This window comes from Chrysoperla carnea, chromosome 2, assembly GCF_905475395.1.
Source record: "Chrysoperla carnea chromosome 2, inChrCarn1.1, whole genome shotgun sequence".
Lineage (NCBI taxonomy): Eukaryota > Metazoa > Arthropoda > Insecta > Neuroptera > Chrysopidae > Chrysoperla > Chrysoperla carnea.
The window spans coordinates 12,702,694-12,724,983 of NC_058338.1; the positions used below are offsets into that span (position 1 = coordinate 12,702,694).

At 30.2% G+C, this 22,290-nt stretch overlaps 2 protein-coding genes across 2 annotated transcripts; both read right to left on the minus strand.

Moving 5' to 3' along the window:
• Positions 1-4,975: 4,975 nt before the first annotated feature.
• On the minus strand, positions 4,976-9,692 carry LOC123292143 (importin subunit alpha-5). The gene is made up of 9 exons (XM_044872699.1): positions 9,443-9,692; positions 9,214-9,385; positions 8,981-9,128; positions 7,582-7,837; positions 7,074-7,388; positions 6,639-6,821; positions 5,483-5,665; positions 5,257-5,403; positions 4,976-5,108 (listed from the first exon to the last, which is right to left on the minus strand). The coding sequence occupies exons 1-9, from the start codon at positions 9,491-9,493 to the stop codon at positions 5,013-5,015; spliced, it is 1,551 nt and encodes a 516-aa protein (XP_044728634.1). The 5' UTR covers positions 9,494-9,692; the 3' UTR covers positions 4,976-5,012.
• Positions 9,693-11,797: 2,105 nt separating this feature from the next.
• LOC123291510 (anaphase-promoting complex subunit 1) lies at positions 11,798-21,895 on the minus strand. Its single transcript, XM_044871818.1, has 18 exons — positions 21,762-21,895; positions 20,401-21,695; positions 18,918-19,112; positions 18,660-18,849; positions 18,384-18,550; positions 18,179-18,324; positions 16,652-17,901; positions 16,176-16,307; positions 15,916-16,112; positions 15,533-15,859; positions 15,107-15,360; positions 14,864-15,046; positions 14,449-14,667; positions 14,256-14,388; positions 13,991-14,192; positions 13,403-13,887; positions 12,750-13,134; positions 11,798-12,190 (listed from the first exon to the last, which is right to left on the minus strand). Exons 1-18 carry the CDS (start codon positions 21,783-21,785, stop codon positions 11,798-11,800), a joined length of 6,177 nt encoding a protein of 2,058 aa, XP_044727753.1. The 5' UTR covers positions 21,786-21,895.
• Positions 21,896-22,290: the final 395 nt, after the last annotated feature.

Consider the following 22,290-nt stretch of genomic DNA (forward strand, 5'->3'; position numbering starts at 1 on the left):
TTTTTATGTTACATAGTTTCGAGTCAGAGAATAAACGATGAATGTAGAAATTCAAATTATGACTTTATTTTAATAGATCTGATATATATGTGGTTATATTTTAAAATATTTACCTCCCCCACTGATCTGGGTTTTAAAATTTTTTTAAAAACTTTACCAAATTTGTATTTTAAGTAGATATTAGTTAAAAAAAAGTCTTATTAAAATTCAATAATGATCTCAGATCATATAGAAATTTTTAAAAAATCATTATCTTTAATTACATAGAACAAAATTTGTAATAGATTTCTAAAATAATTTTCAAAGCCAATCAATTTTTAAAACATATTGTAATACCAAGGAGTCATATAAAGTAGTGATTCCATTATATTGCTAATATAAATAAATCATTGTTTTGATTGTTTCATTACTGTGATGGTGTAAAGATGATTTTATTCAAACTTTGAGCGCCATGCTCATCGCTGATCATTTTCAAATCTTCATTCAGACTAGGCGATTACGAGTGGTCATTGCTCATTTGCTTATTCCGTCAGCACTCGCGTCAACCGTTCGGTAATCTTTAGTCTGAAGGACTTGAAAAAAATTTATTTTAAAAAACTGTAGATAGGTTGAAAAAACCTGAAATATTCATAATTCGAAAATAGAAAATATTTATATGAAGATAGAAAAAATTTCAACCACCATTAGAAAAATAAAAGTTATTTATGTTTTAAAACGAGCGTGAGAAAATTGCAAAAGCGAGTGCTGACGGATTATATAGCGCCATTTACTTACTCGTAGAGATATTTTTATGCTAGCTAATTATACGGTCTCGGGATACATCTGGACTAAGAATGCTAGTGGTATGAATGAGACTCTGTATATACAAAATGATTCTCAAATAGATAGAGGAAATTTAATATCTCACTGTACAATTGGAATAAAATTTTACACAAGCATTGAACATTGTAAGAGTGGGCTAAAAAAAAGCAATTACTACTTTTACACTAGAGCCATTTATTGAACCTCTATTTTATACCTAAGGGCTACAGAGTCTGTCATTTTTACCTCTACCATCCTTAATTTGGACAGATTAGACTTTATTTTTATCCAGGACTGAAAGTTAATTAAATTAGTGAGATTTCTGGAATGACTACGGCGCTCAATGTATTTTATAGACCTGTTTTTAGCAATTCTAGGAAAACAAACTGAATATATTTATTAATTTTTTATAATTTAATTTTATTAAATAATAAAAATTGACCTATTTTTCCCACAAACAATTTTTTACAGCAAACTAATCCTAAAAAAAGACCAAAAACAAAACGGAAGCTTCTTACACAAATATTAATGTAAAGAAACACTGTTTGAAATTCTTACAATTATTCTTAACGTTTGACAAGAATTGATTTCAACATAACAAAACTGTGATAGGATAAAAATTTTTTTAATAAAGTGCGATTTGTTTGCTTGTTTGAGATGACCTTAACGAACAGTCATAATCGTTGAGTTGAGTGAGATTTGCTTCGAAAAGTGGATAGAAATGGGAAGCAATTACATGGAATAGCATGGTCTTGTTCTATTTTCGAACAGTTAATTCGGTGCCGTGTAATCATAGGCGATGTTTTGTCTGTGGTAACTAGGAATTATTTTCTACCTAAAGTGTGATCTTTAATAAGGCGTATGCCATAATCAGCGGATCAGCCCCAGCCAGTCTACCCTAAAACACAGGAGCTTCATTATATTCTTGAACTCCAATATGCGTATACATACTTTACATTTTTATTTGTGGAAAAGCAATTCCACTAGAAGAAGAAACTTATGACTTTTGATTAAGTAATTATCCTCATCGGTGAATTTTGTTACATTTCGTTTCTATAAATTCGATTTTAATATTTTTTAAAGTGTCCCATTCCAATGTTTTTGTTTCTATTCTCTTTTTCATCTCAATTGAACGAAGATGAGGTAAATTTAGCTAATAAAAAAGCTTACAAAGCTATTGAAAGAAAAATAGTGATCGTTGACTTTTATCATTATCACTGTGCACTTTTCCACTGTATATACAGTGAAAAAGTGTACAGTGCAGTACATACAGAGAAATACCCTTTACACTGTATATTAATTTTTAATTAGAATGAGGGAAAATTACCACAAATTTAATATCGAAAAATTTGTTTTTCAATATCGTACGATTAACCGGCTCAGTGGTGATGCGATCTAAATCGTCTTTAAAACGTTCGGCTACTGACCGGGAGGATGTACACTGTCGTCGCTTGGATAAGAACGAAGTAACCACATCATAAAAAATTTAATTGTATATTGGATGTAGTTTAAAATAAAATAAATAAAAAATTAAAAAATAATGATGTGGGTGGCCTCTGTTATAGAAAGATATCTGAAAAACGGAGGTTAAACTTTATTATTATTATTAATATAGTACGTTTTTGTAAGCTCTGCCATTTTCACATTAATTCTATGAAAGAAGCTAACACCGAAAAAATGAATATTGATTACTGCAAGATCGTCAAAAATACTAAATTAAGGTCTATCTACTAAGATTAAGTTACTGAAAAATGGAAACTAAATTTTCGATATATTTATGTATTTTCTCTCATTTTAATCAATATTGAAATACTTCTCAGCCCCTTCCGAAGCAAGCGAGAACTGAAACACTCAAATCTATCACTGGCTTACAGTCTTAATGATGAATGGGCATAAAAATGTTGGATATCTGTAGAAATCTTTTCAATAAGTTATCATCTTAACAGTACCGGCTCTAGGTATGTGCGAGCGCACAGAACGCCACGAAAGAAGGGCGTACAAAATTAAATCTACTTATGTCTGTACTTATGAAAGAAACTTATCAAATTAATAAAAAACAAACATCCAATCAAACTTTTAGAATATTAAATTAAAAATTTAAATGAACCCCCAGCATAAAATTTTAGGCTAAGGAACGTTAAACTCGCACTTCAAACATAGCTAAGAACTCAATTCGATCAAATTACCTTTTAGACAAACAAAAAATCAAAATCGGTTCATCCTTTTAGAAGCTACGATCACAAAGCGAGACACATAGAGATGTTAAACTTAAAAACCCCCCTTTTTATTAGTCGGGGGTTAAAAATGTTTAATCATATTACTTACGTACTTCGTTCATACATATACGATAAATCCATGAACATTGGAAATATCGGTACAAAATCAATGATTTCGTTCCCTTAGGAGAAAATTCGCTAAACTAGAAAAGTAAATTTTCAATCATAACAATTTGTAATAAGGCATGTAAAAATCCAGATGAAAGGTGGAAGGGACACTCTGAGAGTTGGCACATGGTTCGAATTACTCTCGAATCACTGCATCTTAATTTTACCTAAAGAAATTGTATACAAAAAATGTATTTTACTTTTATTTTGTGTTAATAGAATAGTGAAAATGAAAAAATTAGAATTTATTTTTTTTAATCTTTTGAGTGTGGATTACTCGACTGTTCCAATTCGATATTTTTTCAAAAACAAATTTGAAAAATATATTAGACTTTTATTCTATAATAGTGCCTAAATTACTTAGGCCTTTAAAAAATAAAATTTCTTACAAAATTAGCTGTTTACAATGTTTAATAAAAGTCTCAAAATTAAATTCTTCCTATTGGGCCCAAATTTTATTATTTTCTTTTATGTGAAACCCTCCCAAAGGATGAATTTACTATTAATGTCAATTTATTTTAAATTGCAATGCAAAGTGGAGAAATTTTTTAGAAAAAATGATGAAGGCTACTCAATTTTGATTCGATTTTATAAATACCTTTCTGGAAAATGTAAAATTTATGGTAAATAATAATCTACCTCACATTTACTTGATGTTAAGTAAAAAAAAAATCATTGCTCTGAGGTCGAAGGTATGTCGATTAATCGAACCTATTTTTTTTTTTTTTTTTAATGTAATTTTTTTGTAGCATTTGTAATTTAAACTTATTTTTATTGACTGAAAATTTAAAATAAATTTGTTCATTTCATGTGTAATATAATAAAAATAAAGGAAATTTATATAATATGTAAAGAAAAGTTTTAAATTCATAACTTCCCAGTTTTTATCCGACTACACCACGCAAAGAAGTGGCAATGTGTTATGTGAATGAAGAATCAGGCGAATGATATGTTTGATATGATACCTGCCGTGCCAATGAGTGCACTGCTTCGCTAGTTTCCTTTTACACCTGAGTGGTTCGATACTCAGATTACCCTAGCTGTGTTGTTTAGTGCCAGGCGTTTCAGTTTCTCGTAGCATTGATAGTAAATCTTCTATTGGAATCATGAAGCCTCAAGAATTTGATGTGTAGCCAGACTGTCTGATAAAATGCATATATGAACCCCGCTGTATTCTTTCGTGTTGCAAACTTGGACACCTTACAGTAGATTTTTCTTGAAAAACCATCCCGTTCTTAGTTTAGGCCCATAAACATCATTTATCTCATGAAAAATTAAATACATATCGATTACAATCCTTGTAAAACGTAACAGCCTCGAATTTCCAGTTGTGAGGCCATTGTCCAAAATTCCTAGGTCGATCGATAGACAGGGAATTGTTCGTATAGAAAAAAAAAATTATAAAAACTTTTTTATAACTTTGTTACGAAGCTAATAAAATTCCCTGACTTTCTCTTTTTTAACGAAATTCCCTGACATTTTCAGGTTTTCTAGTAATGTGGCCACCATTTATAATTGATGAGCGGGAAGCTTGACAAAATAATAATACTTGTGATTTTTAAAAGTACGTGGAATATATTTAAAAATACAAAATGGTTTGAAAAATAGTCTATGGAACAATTAGTTTATATAATAAAGATTTTCTCAAAATTTTTTACAAACAGATTATTTTTCATAATAAATGTAAATAGAAAAACTTATTTTTGTATTATTAAATTGTATAAACTTAAAAAAATATTTATTTATTTTTTTTTTAAATATTTAAAATAAAATTTTAACACTAAATAATATTACATGTAAAAGTACATTTTAAAAAACGAGAACATTTTAAAATGAGAATCCATTTGTAGCTCCTGTATTCTCAACATTAAATGATATTTCACCATCCGAATTTTCATTATTGGGTACATTTTCATCACCATCCTGTAAAAATCATAACAAATTTAAGTTTTTTTCTTAGTTTACAAACCTATCAGAGGGAAACATTTTTGGGAATCTCTGAATTAGATAATTTCTATTAGGATACAAAACTATAGCAAGAATGATACCTATGGATAACAAATATATTTACCTCTGAAAAGAATCGATCAATTAATGCTAAAGCTTTCTCATAAACTCGTTCATTTTCATGATTTTGTAAATTCTCTAAACTATCAAGTCCACCACACGCTTCAATCATAATGGCTACATTCTCAGCTTGTCCAAGCTTTTCAGCTGCCTGTATAAATAATTTAAAAAAAATTAATTTTTATCAAATTGTCTTGTGACTGAAGTTAAATTTAAACAAAATTACTTACCATTAAAATATTTGTAATACCATCCAAAGCAACTGTAACAGTTTTTGTATCTTTGGAATTAAATAGAGCACATAGAGGTCGAAGTACACCAAGTTGTACCAAGTATGCGATTTGATGTACCGTACCACCACTAGTGTAATTTGTAACAGCCCATGCTGCTTCTTTCTGTGATTTGAAATCGCCCTGTACAAGATCAAATTTAAGAATAAATATTAAGTTTTTTTTTTTTAAATATGTGAGCAACAGAGAGAGCTACATTACTAGGATCATATGTCCCTCACATTAAATGTTTGGCACTATCTCAACCTACAAATATACTTTAAAACTTTTATCTCAACTTGAGGGGATTATACAGATAAGAAAAGCCTTAAAAACGTCGAAAAAACTATTTTTTTTCCATTGAGAATTGCTGAAATCAACCATCGCTTTTATAATCTTGTTCTGTCTTGTGAAAAACCTAGCGTACCGAATTACAGGTCATTTGAATCAAAATGAGCATCTGGAGATATACAAATCGAAAGCCACATGCCAATAGGGCGTTTATCCAAAAATTTTCTGTTTGTAAGAAGATTTAAGCGTAAAAAAAGTGAACAAGTAGGGCGAACCTACACTCTTGGAGAAATATAATCAAGTAAATGCACGCGAATTCAAAACCTTAAAAAGCAATTACAGATTATTTTAATTATTTAAAGTGTTAATTTTTAATTATACACGATTTTCGTGCCTATTTTATTTTTGGAAACGTCAGGTGAAAAAAGAAAAGAAAACGTTAATAAAATGTTTGGCTAAATACCCATAAATTAATTTTAATTAATTTTTAATGGTTAAAAAGACATTATAAGCTACTGAAAATACTGATGTATCTGACCGTGAACAAAATACAACAAAAACAACTTTTACGATTTCAACAACTTCAATCGTGTTCATGGTCAGTGTCTGGAAATATGGAAAAGAAAAATCTTGCCTATAATAAAATGGACCCTTATCTTGTGTAATAATTGCGTATGGATAATTACAATAGAACAACTTTTATTCGAGTTTCTGGTTTTCCGTGGCTTTAAGAATCGAACGATACATGTTCAGTTTTGAAGAATAATAATTATTGATGATAATGTGCTCATAAATCCAAAGTTTAAATCATAAACTGATTGCTTACCGTAGATAATACATTTAATAATGGTTCCATAATGCCAGCATCAATAACTTTTTGAATTTGATCAGAATTACCAGCAGTTACATTTGATACAGTCCATGCGGCTTCTTTAACAATGTTTATTCTTGAATGTTGTAACAATTTTACTAAATGAACCAAAACGTCTGCAGCTAAAACCATGTCTGTCTAAAAAATATAAAACAGAAAAGTTTCAAATATAAAACAAAAAAATTAAATAAATTTCTTATAACAGCTCCATTATTTTTAATCAGTTGTGTTTTTGGCTATTTTTAATGATTATTAACGATAGTAAATTCACATATGGTTGAAATTCGAAAAATAACTTTTATCGATAAAAATGTTTAAAAAGAAAATTACCGAAAAAGAAAACAGCCTGTATATATAAAAAAAAAAATTAATAATAATCAATAAACTTACTTGTTGATCTGTACCAGTAACAATATTTCCAACCGCTCGTAACGATGGTGTTAAAACTGTAGCCTCTTCACTAGATAATAATTGAACTAAGCGTGGAACAAGACCAGTATCTATGACAGCTTGAATTTTTTCATTTGATCCATCGGTAAGATATGAAAGTGCCCAACATGTATCAGCTAAAACATCTTTATCCGGTGAATATAATAATTGTGCCAATGTTGGAAGACATTCTCTGACACGAATAAACTCTGGTGGAGGATTTTTGTTTCGACATAAATTCGATATTGCCCATACAGTATTTCGTAGTAACGATATCTGAAATTATAACAAAATTAAGTTTGAGCCTAAACACTTTTGACGATATCTGAAATTATAACAATTAAAATTAAGTTTGAGCCTAAACACTTTTGTTTCGATTCAATACAATTATAATGCTCTTAATATAAAGCCCCAATTTTTTTTTAAACATTGTTGAATTAATATAAAATATCTCCATAGTTTTACTTACCGATGTATCCGGTTTGATAAGTTTTAATAAAGCTGGCATCACGTTACAATTAAGTACTAAATCTCTGTTTGTTGCACCATCGCCAGCGATATTACCCAATGCCCAAACAGCTTGTTCAGCAACATTTAAATATGGTGACCCAAGTAAAAGTACCAACTTTTCCAAAGCACCAGCTTGTACCACAGCCATTGTTTGTTCAGATGTACCAGACGCAATATTGGTTAAAGCCCAACATGCTTCAAATTGTAATACTGAACTACAATTTTAAAAAAAGATTAAGTACTTTAGGTACCACAAATTTTAGAGTAGAAACTGTGTAATAGGGAATAATCATGTATTTTTTTTTATATTTTTAATTCATTGTTTACACCGTTATAACAAAGTAAAAAGTATAAATACTGCTTAAAAATGCTGTAATTAAGTGTAAAAAAATATTTAAAATACATTATAATTTTGAGATATTTAAACGCAGTTTTTTGGCGCTCTCTGTTGATGGCGTATAAGTACGTGATCTGTCAATTGGTGACAGTTCAAAGTATAATTTACACTTTAAAAAAATGAATTTACAACACAGAATTTACACTCGTTATTATTAATTTTTCTAATAAAAAGCCGTATAATAGTACAATTTAATGAAATACCATATAAAATGTACGTAATTAATACCATACAGTATGTCAACAAATTTGACAAGCCCGTACTTTGATGTCACGGGGGTCATTATGTTCTGACATCAGATTGGTCCTAGTTCTCCAAATTGCTTTAACAGTCAATTTAGATCTTAAAGGGTAAGAGATAGAAAGTTGATCTTCATAAAAAACTAACATTTTTTCGAAAATCGTTAGCTTTCGAAGGAAATGCGACTTAAATTTATGTTATTATTGCATTTAATCGAAGACAATACGCTAGCTTTAGAAGATTTAGGCAAAATGTGTTAATTACTTTTAAGCCCAAGTAATTTTTCTAGATCATTTGAAGATCAAGGTCATGAATGACCTTGAAACTAGAATTTCAGGTCAAAGTCATAGACACAGGCAAATATTCTCTATTGCTCTTGACAACTTTTGTCAAAAACATTTTTCTGTAGCTAGCGTGTTTTCTTTTGATTGAATGACATATTTTTAAGCCACATTTTCTCCGAAAGCTAACGGTTTTCCCTATTGTTCCCTATAAATGTGTCTAACTCCCTGTACATGCTTGACAATTGGGATGTTATGGATACAAAATTTCGGATTCGAATACGGATATTTGAATTTTAATACCGGTTTCGGTTACGAATATCCTTTTAGGAGTTTCGGTTATGGACTTCCATAACATCCCTGTTGTGAAAAATGTAAATACAACAAATATAGTCGCCTGACGTCAAAAATGATAACTCAGAAACTAATCAGGCACTTACTTTTCAGTCTTGGATAGGAATTCAACACATTTTGGCACGACACCACACTGGATCATCAGGTCAATAGGAGGATTTCGTTCACGACTTAGAATCTTCCTGCAAGCTTGTGTTGCCTGTAATTGAATTTTCTCGTCCATACTCATTAAACCTAGAAAGAAAATTAACCAGTTTAATAGCCGGTAAAAAATGTTTTTGATTGCCAGCGTTTAAACGATGTACGGTTTAGTACGTACCTTCCATAATTTCTTCTGGTGTCATAGTAATCGGAGAATATGCACTGTTTTTCTCCTGTAATGGAGATAGTGGTTCTTCCATTTCAGAGATATTTCGACGTTTTTGTAATTGATCATCCTTTCGAGCCTTTCGTAATTGCACATTTTCTTCAGTCCGACGTCTTCGCATTGTCTAAATATAAAAATTGATTAGATTATTGAATTTATGAAATTTTTAAAACATGTGTACCTCTGTATCTCGTCCTTTATTTTTAAACTTGTTCATTCTTGCTTCAGACATTTTTAATGATCTAAAATTGAATAAAAATCACAGAAAGAGGTTAACTATTGATTATCAATTTATCGAATATATTCAATGATTCACACAATTTATTATAAAAATGGTTTTAAACAAATAATTAATAACTTTTTTAATATCTTCTTTGAACAACTGTCGTTCGTTGAATGTCTGATATCGAAAAGTTTATGAATATTCAATTGAAACCAATCAAATGTTATGCTGTACAAAACTTATTTTTCAGTTAAAAATTTTTACCAATCAACGTTGTCGTTTATAAATTTTAAATGTGAAATTCAATTTGATTGGTTGATTTTGATGTTACTTAACTCGGTGGTTTTCATAAACAAAAGATCATGTAAACCCGCTACACATTAAAGCCCGTTACACACTATACAGTTTATCGGAATCATTAAAATTTTTTTTCTTTTCACAGTCAGTGCTAATTTTAATGACTGGATTGATTTTTTAATTTCGAAAAATGCTTAAAATTATTAATAATCCCGTTCCCGATTCAAATGTTATTTCATGAATATAAATATTGCATGAATATAAATATAATAAATATGTAAAATATCTGTTTCTTCTTGTTCTTGAATAATTCGAAATTTATTTTTAACTTGTTAATACTGAATTTCTTAGCAAGCATAGATAGGGGCGAATTTCTTTGTAGCACCCCGCCCTACATTATAAAAAGAATTATTCGTAATTAAGCTCATTGGGACTTTATTATTTAGCCACGTTGATGTGTGGGTAGTTAGTTCTATCTATTATTTCGTTTGTTTAGTAGTCGCAAAAAATAATCTTTAATAAAGTTCATTAAAACTTACTTGGTACTAACGTTGGTAACTGCGTACATGTGAAGCAGGTTTTAGAGTTGTTTTTGTTTACCAAGTCGGAAATCGCATATACATAATTTTTTTCTGGGTTTGAGAATTGGGATCAATTTGAATTGAATTTATTTTTTATCAAATTAAAAAAAATAATACCCAAACATCCTTTAAAATTTTCCATAATCAAGAAATCTTAACGTCATACTGTTTTATAACGTTTTATTTTCAAAAATTTTAAAGTCAATCTTAAAAAGCTATAGTATTTGAAAAAAAATTTTGTAGTGACTCATTTTAATCTCTCCGGTTTAATATTTTTCCAGTTTTTGGAAAAAAATACTCTGACTAAAAGTTCTACTTAGAGATAATATCTTATGAAGTCCTTCAATTTGACCTTGACTTTCAAGATCGTCTTAAACTATTTTTCATAAATTATAACAGATAGAGGAAATATAGGAAATCGGATAAAAATAAACAAATAATTAAAAGTAATAAAAAACTTTTTTCAAAGTTTCCCCTTATAAAAAAACTCTTGAAGAAGTATTTAGCCAAGGAGTTTATAATGGACATATTATATAGGGACTATGAAATGTAGAGTTAAATATTGACATAGAGTGCGTTCCATTGGCTAGCGACTACGCGCGAACACATAAGAAATTGAAAATGATATTTAGAGAGATTTAATTAGAAAATTTGGATCCTCGCTGGAAATAGGTATTATTGCTTATTTCCGACACTTGTTGTTAGTTGATGAAATACTTCAAACTTACAGAATTCAACCATCTATGCTGCGCTGTACCTGTGTATGAACCTATTTTTTTGCTCTAGCTGGAGGGAATATTCATGTATTTTTTTATATTTTTAATTCATTGTTTACACCGTTATAACAAAGTAAAAAATATAAATACTGCTTAAAAATGCTGTATTTAGGTGCAAAAAAAATATTTAAAATACATTATAATTTTGAGATATTTAAACGCAGTTTTTTGGCGCTCTCTGTTGATGACGTATAAGTACGTGATCTGTCAATTGGTGACAGTTCAATGCATAATTTACACTTAACAAAATGAATTTACAACACAGAATTTACACCCATTATTATTAATTTTTCTAATAAAAAGCCGTAGAATAGTATAATTTAATGAAATACCATATAAAATGTAAGTAATTAATATCATACAGTATGTCAACAAATTTGACAAGCCCGTACTTTGATGTCACGTCCGTATAAAAATTTGAATTTCTGTTTTAGAAATTTTTAAATGCCCTCACTGTATTTGTACTTTTATTAATTAATTTTAAGTAATTAAAAAGATATTAATTACTAAAATAATGGTTTAGTTGAAATGTCCAGTCATTAAAGTTACGGAAGAAAAATATTTGAACCAAATTTAAATATCATGAATATTCCCTATTGGGGCTATAAATGGTGAATTAATAAAATAACAAAATAAATCAACGTAGGTATGGAGTAAATTTATTTTTTGGTTGAATTTATAATTTCAATAATTTTATGTACAGCATTATTTGGTAAATGATAATCATTCAATTTCAATAACAATTCAATATAATTAGTGGATAAATTTAAATTTAAATTACATGGTATATCATAATATGTTACAAATTTCGATAATTTATTTTGTATATTTGAGTCTCTTGTTATTGATTTACCTTGCAAATAATTGATTAAATCAATTTGAATTTCATTTTGCCATCCATCCATAATATTATTGACTTGCTGTACAATGGCTAAAGCAAATTCTTGTGATATTAATGAATTACCTGTAGGTTCTAATAATACTTGAGCACAAACTAATTTTAATTGCCATATATTGTATGCATTTGAAAAATCATGTAAACTTTCAATTGCCTGCAACAAAAATATAAAAAAAAATTGTGAACAGAAGAGTTCGATCACCAAGGTCATATTCTTCTATTAGATACTTTGTATTGGGATTGAATTTGTCTTTTCATGTTTTTGAACACATTAAATGTTTATAGAAAGGGGAAGTTCTCAATTTTGAGAGGGTATGGGGGGGTGCACAAATTGTTAAAAACTACAAAAAACAAAATGGAAATGAGAGACCTGGAAAGTGAACTAAACGCAATTCTTTGAAACTTACTCAATTCATTCTATAGTCTATTATATAGCCAAGAGGAGTTAGGTTTGGTGACCTCGAAGGCCAGCGGGGGGACATTTTGAACCAAAACTTTAATTATATTTGTGTTAGAAATAACACAAATTTTGTCGTATGTTTTTTAAATAAAATTACGTAATATAAAATTTTATTTCGAGTATCGTGGTATATATTTCAATAACTAGATAATTCTCATTTTACTACGACTCGCTTAGTAGTAGTATTAACCCTTCTTTAACGAATAGCCGGGTTTGACTTGTTAACTTATGCTACAGTTAATATAATATTTACCTTAATAGTATTAACCAAAGTTGGTAAAATTGCAATTTTGTCTTTGGTAACACATTCATAAGTAATTGTAGACAATGTTTGCTTTAATTTTAATTCATTGATATTGACGACATCATCAATCTTCATTGACGTCGTCGATTGATTTTCATTGATATTTTGTTTTTTGATCGTTGGTGATAATAAATATTGATTTATACAATATCTCACAGCAGTGTCTGTTGAAAATGTTGACGTTATATCAGTAAAATTGATATACCATGGCATCACACTTGATTGAGTTATTTTGCGTGCTATTAAACTTTTTGTTCCTGTTGGATCTTCAATATAGCTTAAACATCCAGCACGTTGTTTTACATCCAGGTAACCGGCACCGTGCAGCAATTTTCTAAAACAATTTAAAAGAAAACCTTTCAAAAAAAAGTTACAATAAGATACGGCATTGGGGAAGTTATTATCGTCCAAATTGGCTGAAACTTTATAAAAAAAGCAGTTCTCAGCATGCTGTTCAACAATGTCAAGAAGTTTAAAGTAAAAAAATTCGAAATAATCGACATATTTAGAGTTAAAAGTCCCCGCCTCTCTCTCTGATAAGGTGAAAATTTTAAAATCCATCATTATAAATAATACTGTAAAAAATAGGAAGTATTACTTACAACAAATAATCCCAATTTCGTTCTCTCTCAAACACAATCGGCCAATATCGTTCATCGTCCACAATAATCTTTTGAATTGTACAAAGTTCTGGTAAAATACATGGAGCTTTTACTTTTTTATTTACACCATCTATTGATACAATTGTTAAATTCGTATAACAAGGCGATCCATGAATTATATCACGTGGAATTATTAAACGTGGTTCCACAGCTAATACATATAAATGACGGAATGCTTGTAAATGATATCTGTTATCGTTACTATGGGTGGGAAATTTGGGGAAGAAAGCACAAAGCATTGCAGCCACTGCTGACGGTGATGAAGATAATGTTAAACGACCACCACCTAAAAACAATAAACCTAATGCCATATGCATAGATAAATGTGAGCCGTATGTTACAGTTGAACTACTGGCAGGATTTACGCGTCGGCGTAAATGTCGGACAAATCGCATTACTGATAAATCACCAGTACCAGCCATTACCTAAAAACAAATAAAATTTTTAAAATAAAATTGAAAGACATTTTTTCACAAAGGAGAAGAGTAAGAACTTTTTACAATGACTTTTTAGAGAAAAATTACAAACCATTGCTAAAGATAATAAAATTAAATTCAAACAATATTCAATTGTCGGTTTTCCAGCCAATTCAGCAATCGATTTTGCTGTTAATGAAACAAACATTCGACAATAATGATGTAATACTTGAAAAGCTTCATCATTTGCTGAACCAGCATATCTTAACCCCAAAGCAAAACAAGCTCCAGCAATTATATTACAATACGCTTGACTGAAAACAATAATAAAAAATTACTATTTACTATTTTATCCAAACACAACAGCAATTACTCACTTCATTGCCTCAAAATCAATATTTGGATCCATTTCAGGTTCAGGTTTAACTAAACAAAATGGTCGGATTGCCAATGGTACTTGACTTTCTACCCATTCACAGGATGGTTCTATATCATCCCATAAAATTAAAGCTAAAACATCCAAACATAAATAAAATATTCCCAAACAATTACAAAATAGAAATGTATTACCTCTTGCCACTATTCGTAATAATAATAAATCAGGTCGAACAAAATCTAAAAGATATTGTGTATCAGGAGGTCTCATCCAATCCGCAATTGCTTTACTTCCACTTCCTAAATACATTAAACCTAGCGCTAAAGTTGCACCAGGTGCAGTTACATCTAAATTTACGCAGGAACCTTCACGAATTTGGAATGATGGCACCTTATATTTATCCTTTTGCGCACCTGAAAAATTTTAATTTTTAAATTTGAAATTGGATTTTTTCGAGTAAAATCCTTTCATTATAATTGAAAACAATAAAATATTTGAATTTTACCAAGTGATTACAAGGTATTTCGCCTACTTTTCTGGATATTTACCAAAGTTAAAAATTAAAATCTAATGAAAATTTTTTTTGTTAACAATTTCGAAATTTTTTACCTGTTAACGGACGTTTATTTCCACCAGCCATGTAATAATGTAAAGTATCTGAAACAGCCAAATCTGCTAAACCGGATGGTTTTCCACCTTGTCCAAGTGTTACTAAGCCTAATGCCAGACCGGCCGCTAGTGAATAAGATTCTCTATCAATACTATTTTCCATTTCAGGTCCCGGAGGTCGTCCTTTAATTACAAAGTATTATTAATTAAAAAAGTTAAATATGCAAATAAAAAGTTGTATACCAATTTCAGCAAGTAAAACTTCTGTAATATGTCGATGCGAAGAACCTTCATACACCAATCCTATTCCTAAGAGAGCAGCAATCTGTATATTTTGTGGTACATCTAATTCCATTGACGTTGGTGGAAGTAATGCTTCCACATGTATACTTAACATTTTTGTGGTTGCCGTATGCATGGTACCACGTTTAGTAGCTGCTAATCCCAATAATAATCCAATACTTGTTAGTTCATTAATTTTTACTAAATATTCGTAGCTAGAAATAGAAATGCCATAAAAGAAAATCTGTAGAGAAAATTGTGCCAATAGGGTCTTAGTTCCAAATAGAGAAAATTGTAAAGTTTACTTTATTCGCAATAAGTGATTATACTGGGATTGTGTCTTTCTGAAAACCCCAAAAAGATTAGATATATTTTTGAAAAACTTACGTATACAAAATGGCTAAATTTTTCAAATGTCCGTTCAATCCTAAAGCCATTAAAAATCCTGCATGTTCTGCAGGAGTCTCTTGTGAGGATTTTGGTTTATTAAAAACAATCCATGCTGAATCAATATTCGATGCAGTGGGGCTGATTCTTAGCCCAGCCGCTACACCATTATGGAACAATGGCCACATATTCATGTTTGGTGGTGTATCAATATGTGACAATTCCACAGCGTTACCACGCGGAGGAGCTTTTCCACCAAGACAAAGTCGAGGAATAGGTAATGTTTCGGTAATTACAGGTGAATGTGTGCGTAATGTAAACATTCCTCTGAAAAATACAAACGGTTAAACAAAAATTTTTATTTTTCGAAATTTTGTGCTAACCTTCCAACCGGTAATGCCATAGTTCGTGTACAAATAGCATATAAATGTTTTTCTTGCTCTTCGATATAATCATGATCAGTTACTTCTGGACGTTGTACAACATTAATAGGTACCGGAGTGGCACTTTGTAATAATCGTCGAATTTCTGTAACCCGATGATCATGCGGAAATCGCAATTTTAACATCTTTAAATCCATCTAAAACAATAAAAAAAGTAATTTTTATTCGATTTGTTGATGTTACAAAACAAATTTTCTTACATTTTCCATTCCATCTTCAACTTCATTTTTAGCATTATTTGCAAAGAAAAATGGACATCGTAAATCTTCTTGGCCTGGTTCAGAATATAAATGTAATTTTTCATCGTTTGCGACAAATTTTGAATCTTTAGACTGAAAAACAAATTAAATCAAAATTAAAAGTTGTTCATCTTTATCTATTTCTGGTAGGAAGCTATTCCGGGAAATGTCCATAAGATTCTAAATCAACCGTACCGAAATATCGTTTAAAAATATTGGCAGTCAAGGCTATAGTTCTCACTTGACTTTCAATGAGAATAGAAATACCACTTAGAAATTGCTTGATATTTAACCAGCTAAGTGTTTAATCATCACAACTTACTCAATCCTCATATTAGATTCGTCAACATGAAATAAAGATTTTTTCAGCGCAACTAAGGTATCATCCGGCTTTAAAAATAATCTACATTTCCTGGTATCGAGTATACAATATTTACCTGCGGTAAATCAGTCTGGGTAGCCAAATCCAAACGTTCTAACAACTGATAAACACACGATGGCCAAGAAGGTGGTGGATGCTCACGACATTGCCATAACGCCTCATGTAACAATAAATTAATACTAGGAGGTAAATTTTCAATTTCTCGACGTGTAAAACCACGTTCAGCCATAAATACTACAGCATTTTGTACTAAATTACATTGTAACGAAATAGTTTCCATATCTTTTAACGGTATTTTCTTATTATACCGACTTCCAGGTGGTATAACTAAACGTACAAATGATTCTACTTGAGGTTCAATCGATAAACCTTTTCGATGCGCCAAAATCATAGAACATAATCGTATGATATCTTTACTGCGTGAATTTACTTTATAGATAAATGGATACGGATTAATTTCTTTTCCATTCATAATTTTATACAAATGACTCATAATATTCGCCGGTTGTGAGTCTAAAAATGATATTTGATTCATTTTACTTAAATCGACATCAGTTATTTGACTTTCTTCATATTCTTCAATATTATTATCCAATCGACATATATTTGGAAAATCGGACCAATAATGGACAACATATTCTTTTAATCGTAGATCTTTTGCCAACAGGTGTAACAACGCACCAATAATTGGCAATTCATTGCTACGAAGTACATTTAATTTTAATTCTTCATAAACTAAATGTAACGTATAAAAAATTAACGGAAAATGTGGAAATAACGAGGAATTGGTATTAATTCGTCCAATTTGTGTGATTTTCGATGAGTCTGTTACAGGTTGATTTGATTTAAAGCATAATAGTTGTGAGATGCCCGTTGAGTATATTTGATTTGTTTCAGAATTTAATAAATCGATCCAATCAGTTTCATCACCTTGATCGGATGAGACACGTTTACGTTTAGGTATAGGTGAAACATTTCGATTTTGCGATGTTTTTCCACCACCCGACCATGATAAAGAGTCCATATCATATCCTAACATGCTAAGTAATAAATTTGAGAATTGTTCCCATTCATGTTGCAAACTAATTTCCGTAGATCCAGGTGCGTTTCGTGTTGCATACCATTTTGTCATCAATAACATTGCCAAATCTTTTTGTAATGCTTGTCGTAAGGCCGATAAACATGTTTTTACTAAGGAACTTTCAGTGAGTACAGGTAATTGTATCCGATATAATGTATTGTCCGAGTATTCTAAGGTAATTCGATCGTAGACAGAATCTCGAAGTGATTTTAAATTTGTATTTTCTAAAAAAATAAAAATTTTAATTAGAATAAAGATTAGTTAAAAAAATTTAAAAAGTTAAAAAAAAATTTAATTTACACTGGTAGTAGACTTTTCAGTAATAAATGTTCAGCGATAAATTTTAGCCGAGCCAACTGTTTATAAATATGCAAGGAAAATTTGCAAAATTAAAAAAAAAAAACCCGACCCCCTCAAAAACATAAATAATATAGCTAGCATCTAGACCAAGGAGTGACAATGACAAAAATTTGACACTTAATCATACAAAATATCTAATACCATCTCCCGGAGTTGTTGAATAATACACAGGCGATGTATTAGCACATGGAGTTGCAGCTGGTACGGGAGATATTAAATATCCAGAATCATTAAATTTAATTTCTGGAATTCCTGGTGTTTTACAATGTGGTAATAAACTACTGCGCCTGTAAAAAAATTATGAGTATTTATGACGACAATTCACTTATAAACCTTATTGTTTTACCTTGGAAATGGTGAACTTAAACGATTTCCTGCAGCGTTTGATGCAAAATATGGTGAACTACTAAGACTAGCTGATACACCACCCACATGTAATTTACCGATGGCAGTTAATCCAGATCGTAAAACAACCTGACCATCTGGTTCAAGTACGGCCATTATGTTTAAATGCTAGGAAATTTAGTAAAAAAAGAAAATTAAATTTTCATATTTTAAATACTTGAATGACTTTTACTGCATCATTTTTTTTAAACCGTTCAGTGTATAATTTTTAACTTACAGGAATTGCTATTGCATCTTTTGCACGAAAACTTTTTACAACACCGATAATTAATTGTAAATTATTTGTAACTTCTAATCGAGCAATTGATAATTGACTACGTGATGGTATCAAGTAACAAAAGTGCATTTGTCCAACGAAATCAATCGATAAAAATACTTTTGTTGCAGAATTTGTTTGAGAACTTTCTCTGGAAAATATAAAATTAATGATTATATTCATTTTGGATTTAAAATTTCAATTCAATAAATAATATACCTTGCTATACGTAAATTTTCAGTCCAAACATGTTCCATGCATAGTTCTGGATTAGCACGTTTTGGTGCATACACAGAATTTTCTTGACGGGCTGTGCAATCCATTGACGAATCATTACTGTTAATGGTTAAACGTGCGGAACGATTAAGCCATTGGGTAGAATTTAAAGATGAAGATAATGGTGACTGACATCGACTGAAAACAAATTAAAATTTGGATTAATATTCAATTTTTCAATTCGGTGTATCCCTTAAAAAATTTGCAAAAAATCGAAAAATTTTTGTTATCTCCAATTTCGATAAAACTCAGTATATAAGGTAATTTTGACCCAAAAAGTTCAAAAATCGGGTGCATTTGTTGACTGGTCGAATAGTTTTTGAAATACGGATTAAAATCGATCCAAATATTGCGATATCTCCGAAACTCTGCATTCAATCATAAAATTAATCCAATTTTTATACTTATTGGATCAAAATTACCCCATCCACCGAGTTTCATCAAATTCCCAAACAAATTTTTTTTTTCGATTTTCTGGATTTTTTCAAAGGGGTACCCCTTAAAAAATTTGCAAAAAATCGAAAAATTTTTGTTATCTCCAATTTCGATAAAACTCAGTATATAAGGTAATTTTGACCCAAAAAGTTCAAAAATCGGGTGCATTTGTTGACTGGTCGAATAGTTTTTGAGATACGGATTAAAATCGATCCAAATATTGCGATATCTCCGAAACTCTGCATTCAATCATAAAATTAATCCAATTTTTATACTTATTGGATCAAAATTACCCCATCCACCGAGTTTCATCAAATTCCCAAACAAATTTTTTTTTTCGATTTTCTGGATTTTTTCAAAGGGGTACCCCTTAAAAAATTTGCAAAAAATCGAAAAATTTTTGTTATCTCCAATTTCGATAAAACTCAGTATATAAGGTAATTTTGACCCAAAAAGTTCAAAAATCGGGTGCATTTGTTGACTGGTCGAATAGTTTTTGAGATACGGATTAAAATCGATCCAAATATTGCGATATCTCCGAAACTCTGCATCCAATCATAAAATTAACACAATTTTTATACTTTTTGGATCAAAATTACCCCATCCACCGAGTTTCATCAAATTCCTAAACAAAATTTTTTTTTCGATTTTCTGGATTTTTTCAAAGGGAATCCCTACAGGGTACCCCTTAAAAAATTTGCAAAAAATCGAAAAATTTTTGTTATCTCCAATTTCGATAAAACTCAGTATATAAGGTAATTTTGATCCAAAAAGTTCAAAAATCGGGTGCATTTGTTGACTGGTCGAATAGTTTTTGAGATACGGATTAAAATCGATCCAAATATTGCGATATCTCCGAAACTCTGCATCCAATCATTAAAATAACCCAATTTTTATACTTTTTGGATCAAAATTACCCCATCAACCGAGTTTCAACAAATTTTTGTTTGCATTTTTCTCGATTTGAGAAAGAAATTGTAAAAATACAAACCTAATCGAAGTCATTGGACTTTGACATCTGGATGGTTGCGGACTAACAATATTCAACATACTCGACGCTCGATTACAATACGGACTCCCAATTGGTGTTCCAATATTTTGTAAATTCCATAACGAAGTATTTCCAGTTTTTTGTTTAATTGACGCATTCATATTCGATTGTATATTTGATGTGGATGCGGTACTAGCATACTCTTGATATTCATTGACACGCACTTGTCGTAAAGTGTAAATACTATGTAAACCGGTTTTCTTATCGTAAATCATACAAATACTTGGTTCGTCGTTAGCGAACACAATTTTCTGTGTGGAATCACAACAAATTTGTGTATGCGATCCAGAATTTTTAATTAATACCGGACATAATTCATCCAAGGGATGTAATAATGAATAAATCGTTGGTGTTTGATCTTCTAAAATACTATTTTTCTGTTTAATTTCATTCTCTTCGCGTTCTAATAGAATACCATATTTTGTGGGCCAAATATTTGAAATGGATATTTGTAAGTTTGTTATAAAATCATCCCCATTTTCAGCGAATACCCGTAATTTCTGTGAATCCATAACGCTAATACATCGAAATGATTTACTACTATCGATTATATAATTATTTGGACGTATATTAAAGTCGGTCGATTCAAATTTAAGTCGATTACTGTGGAATGTACACCAAACCGCATGTTTTATTGGATTATCCATTGTGTATGTACAAATTGTTATACGCGACTCACTTGTAGAGAATTCCGTCGACGGGGTTGATATTAACCCTTTCGACCAAATTACCGTGTTACCCTTAATATATAATTCTTCTTCCACGAATTGAAAAGGATTTGTTCCTAATTCATACGATGGAATTTTTGTTTCAACTTTTATAGGATTATGTTTAATTTCAGTACGATTTAATTCTGGATCACTAGCAAAACGTGTTTTAATAGGGGCTGCTAACTTCGGAGCAGGTATATCTGATAATCGATTACCACTTCGTGAATTAAAACTATGATCCGCATTCTTCCAGAACTCATCGTTATACTCATTCGATTGACGATTTGAATGTTTTTGTGTATCGGATTTTAATTCTTGTTGATCCTTTTTTAATAATAATTCAATATCAGACGGCAGTGGAGCCTCACGTACAATCCAACGTTCCGTATTATCGGATTCAGAAATTGTGACTTTTTGTAAACGATGCCACAAAAATGCTTCTGGTGCACTATGTCCATTTGTGGGGGACGTATTTAAGCGACCTGGATGTCTGGTAATTTGTTGTCGTCCACTTGGAATAAATTCCTAAAATAAATTTTCAAGTGTAAACAATTTTTTATAAAAAATTGCCGGATGTGTTTTTCAATAAACCTGTGGATCAGACGCAGCTATCATGATTTCTTTTTTGAATTCCAGATTTGCAAATTATAAAAATAAGATAAAAAAAGAAATAATTAAAAAAAATAATATAAAAATTAACGTGTTTCAACTAATTTTGATTTTGTTGTTTTTAACGATTTTTGCAATAATTTAACCTCACTCTTTAAATGTTTATGTTTTGTATTTTTGTTTAAATTCATGTTGTCAAACTAAGGTAAATGTACCATATTACGGGATATTTAGGCATAATGCACTTTGAAGCTGATTATTGAAGTAAATATAAATATTTCCACTATAAAAATTGATTTGTCGTACAAAATGATTTATTGAGAGTTAGTTTTGATCATTTTTTCACGCCAAAGTCTTTAATTTATAGTATTAAACGTTAATTTTCTGGACTTCGAGTTTGTCTCTAATAAGGTATTATCGTTAGTCAAAAATAAATCATGAAATTTGAAGAAAGTTAAAATTTATGAAATATACTTAAATATTCTGATTTCGAGTCATAAAAGCACAATTT

What these genes read in the sequence shown, in the direction of transcription:
- LOC123292143 (XM_044872699.1), bottom strand. Translation starts at nt 9,493, where the DNA reads ATGTCTGAAGCAAGAATGAACAAGTTTAAAAATAAAGGACGAGATACA. An exon ending in TTATCAAACCGGATACATCG is followed by an intron (nt 7,389 to 7,581) that starts GTAAGTAAAACT and finishes TTATAATTTCAG; the next exon opens with ATATCGTTACTACGAAATAC. An exon ending in TATTAAATGTATTATCTACG is followed by an intron (nt 5,666 to 6,638) that starts GTAAGCAATCAG and finishes GATCTTGTACAG; the next exon opens with GGCGATTTCAAATCACAGAA.
- LOC123291510 (XM_044871818.1), bottom strand. Translation starts at nt 21,785, where the DNA reads ATGATAGCTGCGTCTGATCCACAG. An exon ending in TAGCTGCGTCTGATCCACAG is followed by an intron (nt 21,696 to 21,761) that starts GTTTATTGAAAA and finishes AATTTATTTTAG; the next exon opens with GAATTTATTCCAAGTGGACG. An exon ending in TTAAGTTCACCATTTCCAAG is followed by an intron (nt 18,325 to 18,383) that starts GTAAAACAATAA and finishes ATTTTTTTACAG; the next exon opens with GCGCAGTAGTTTATTACCAC.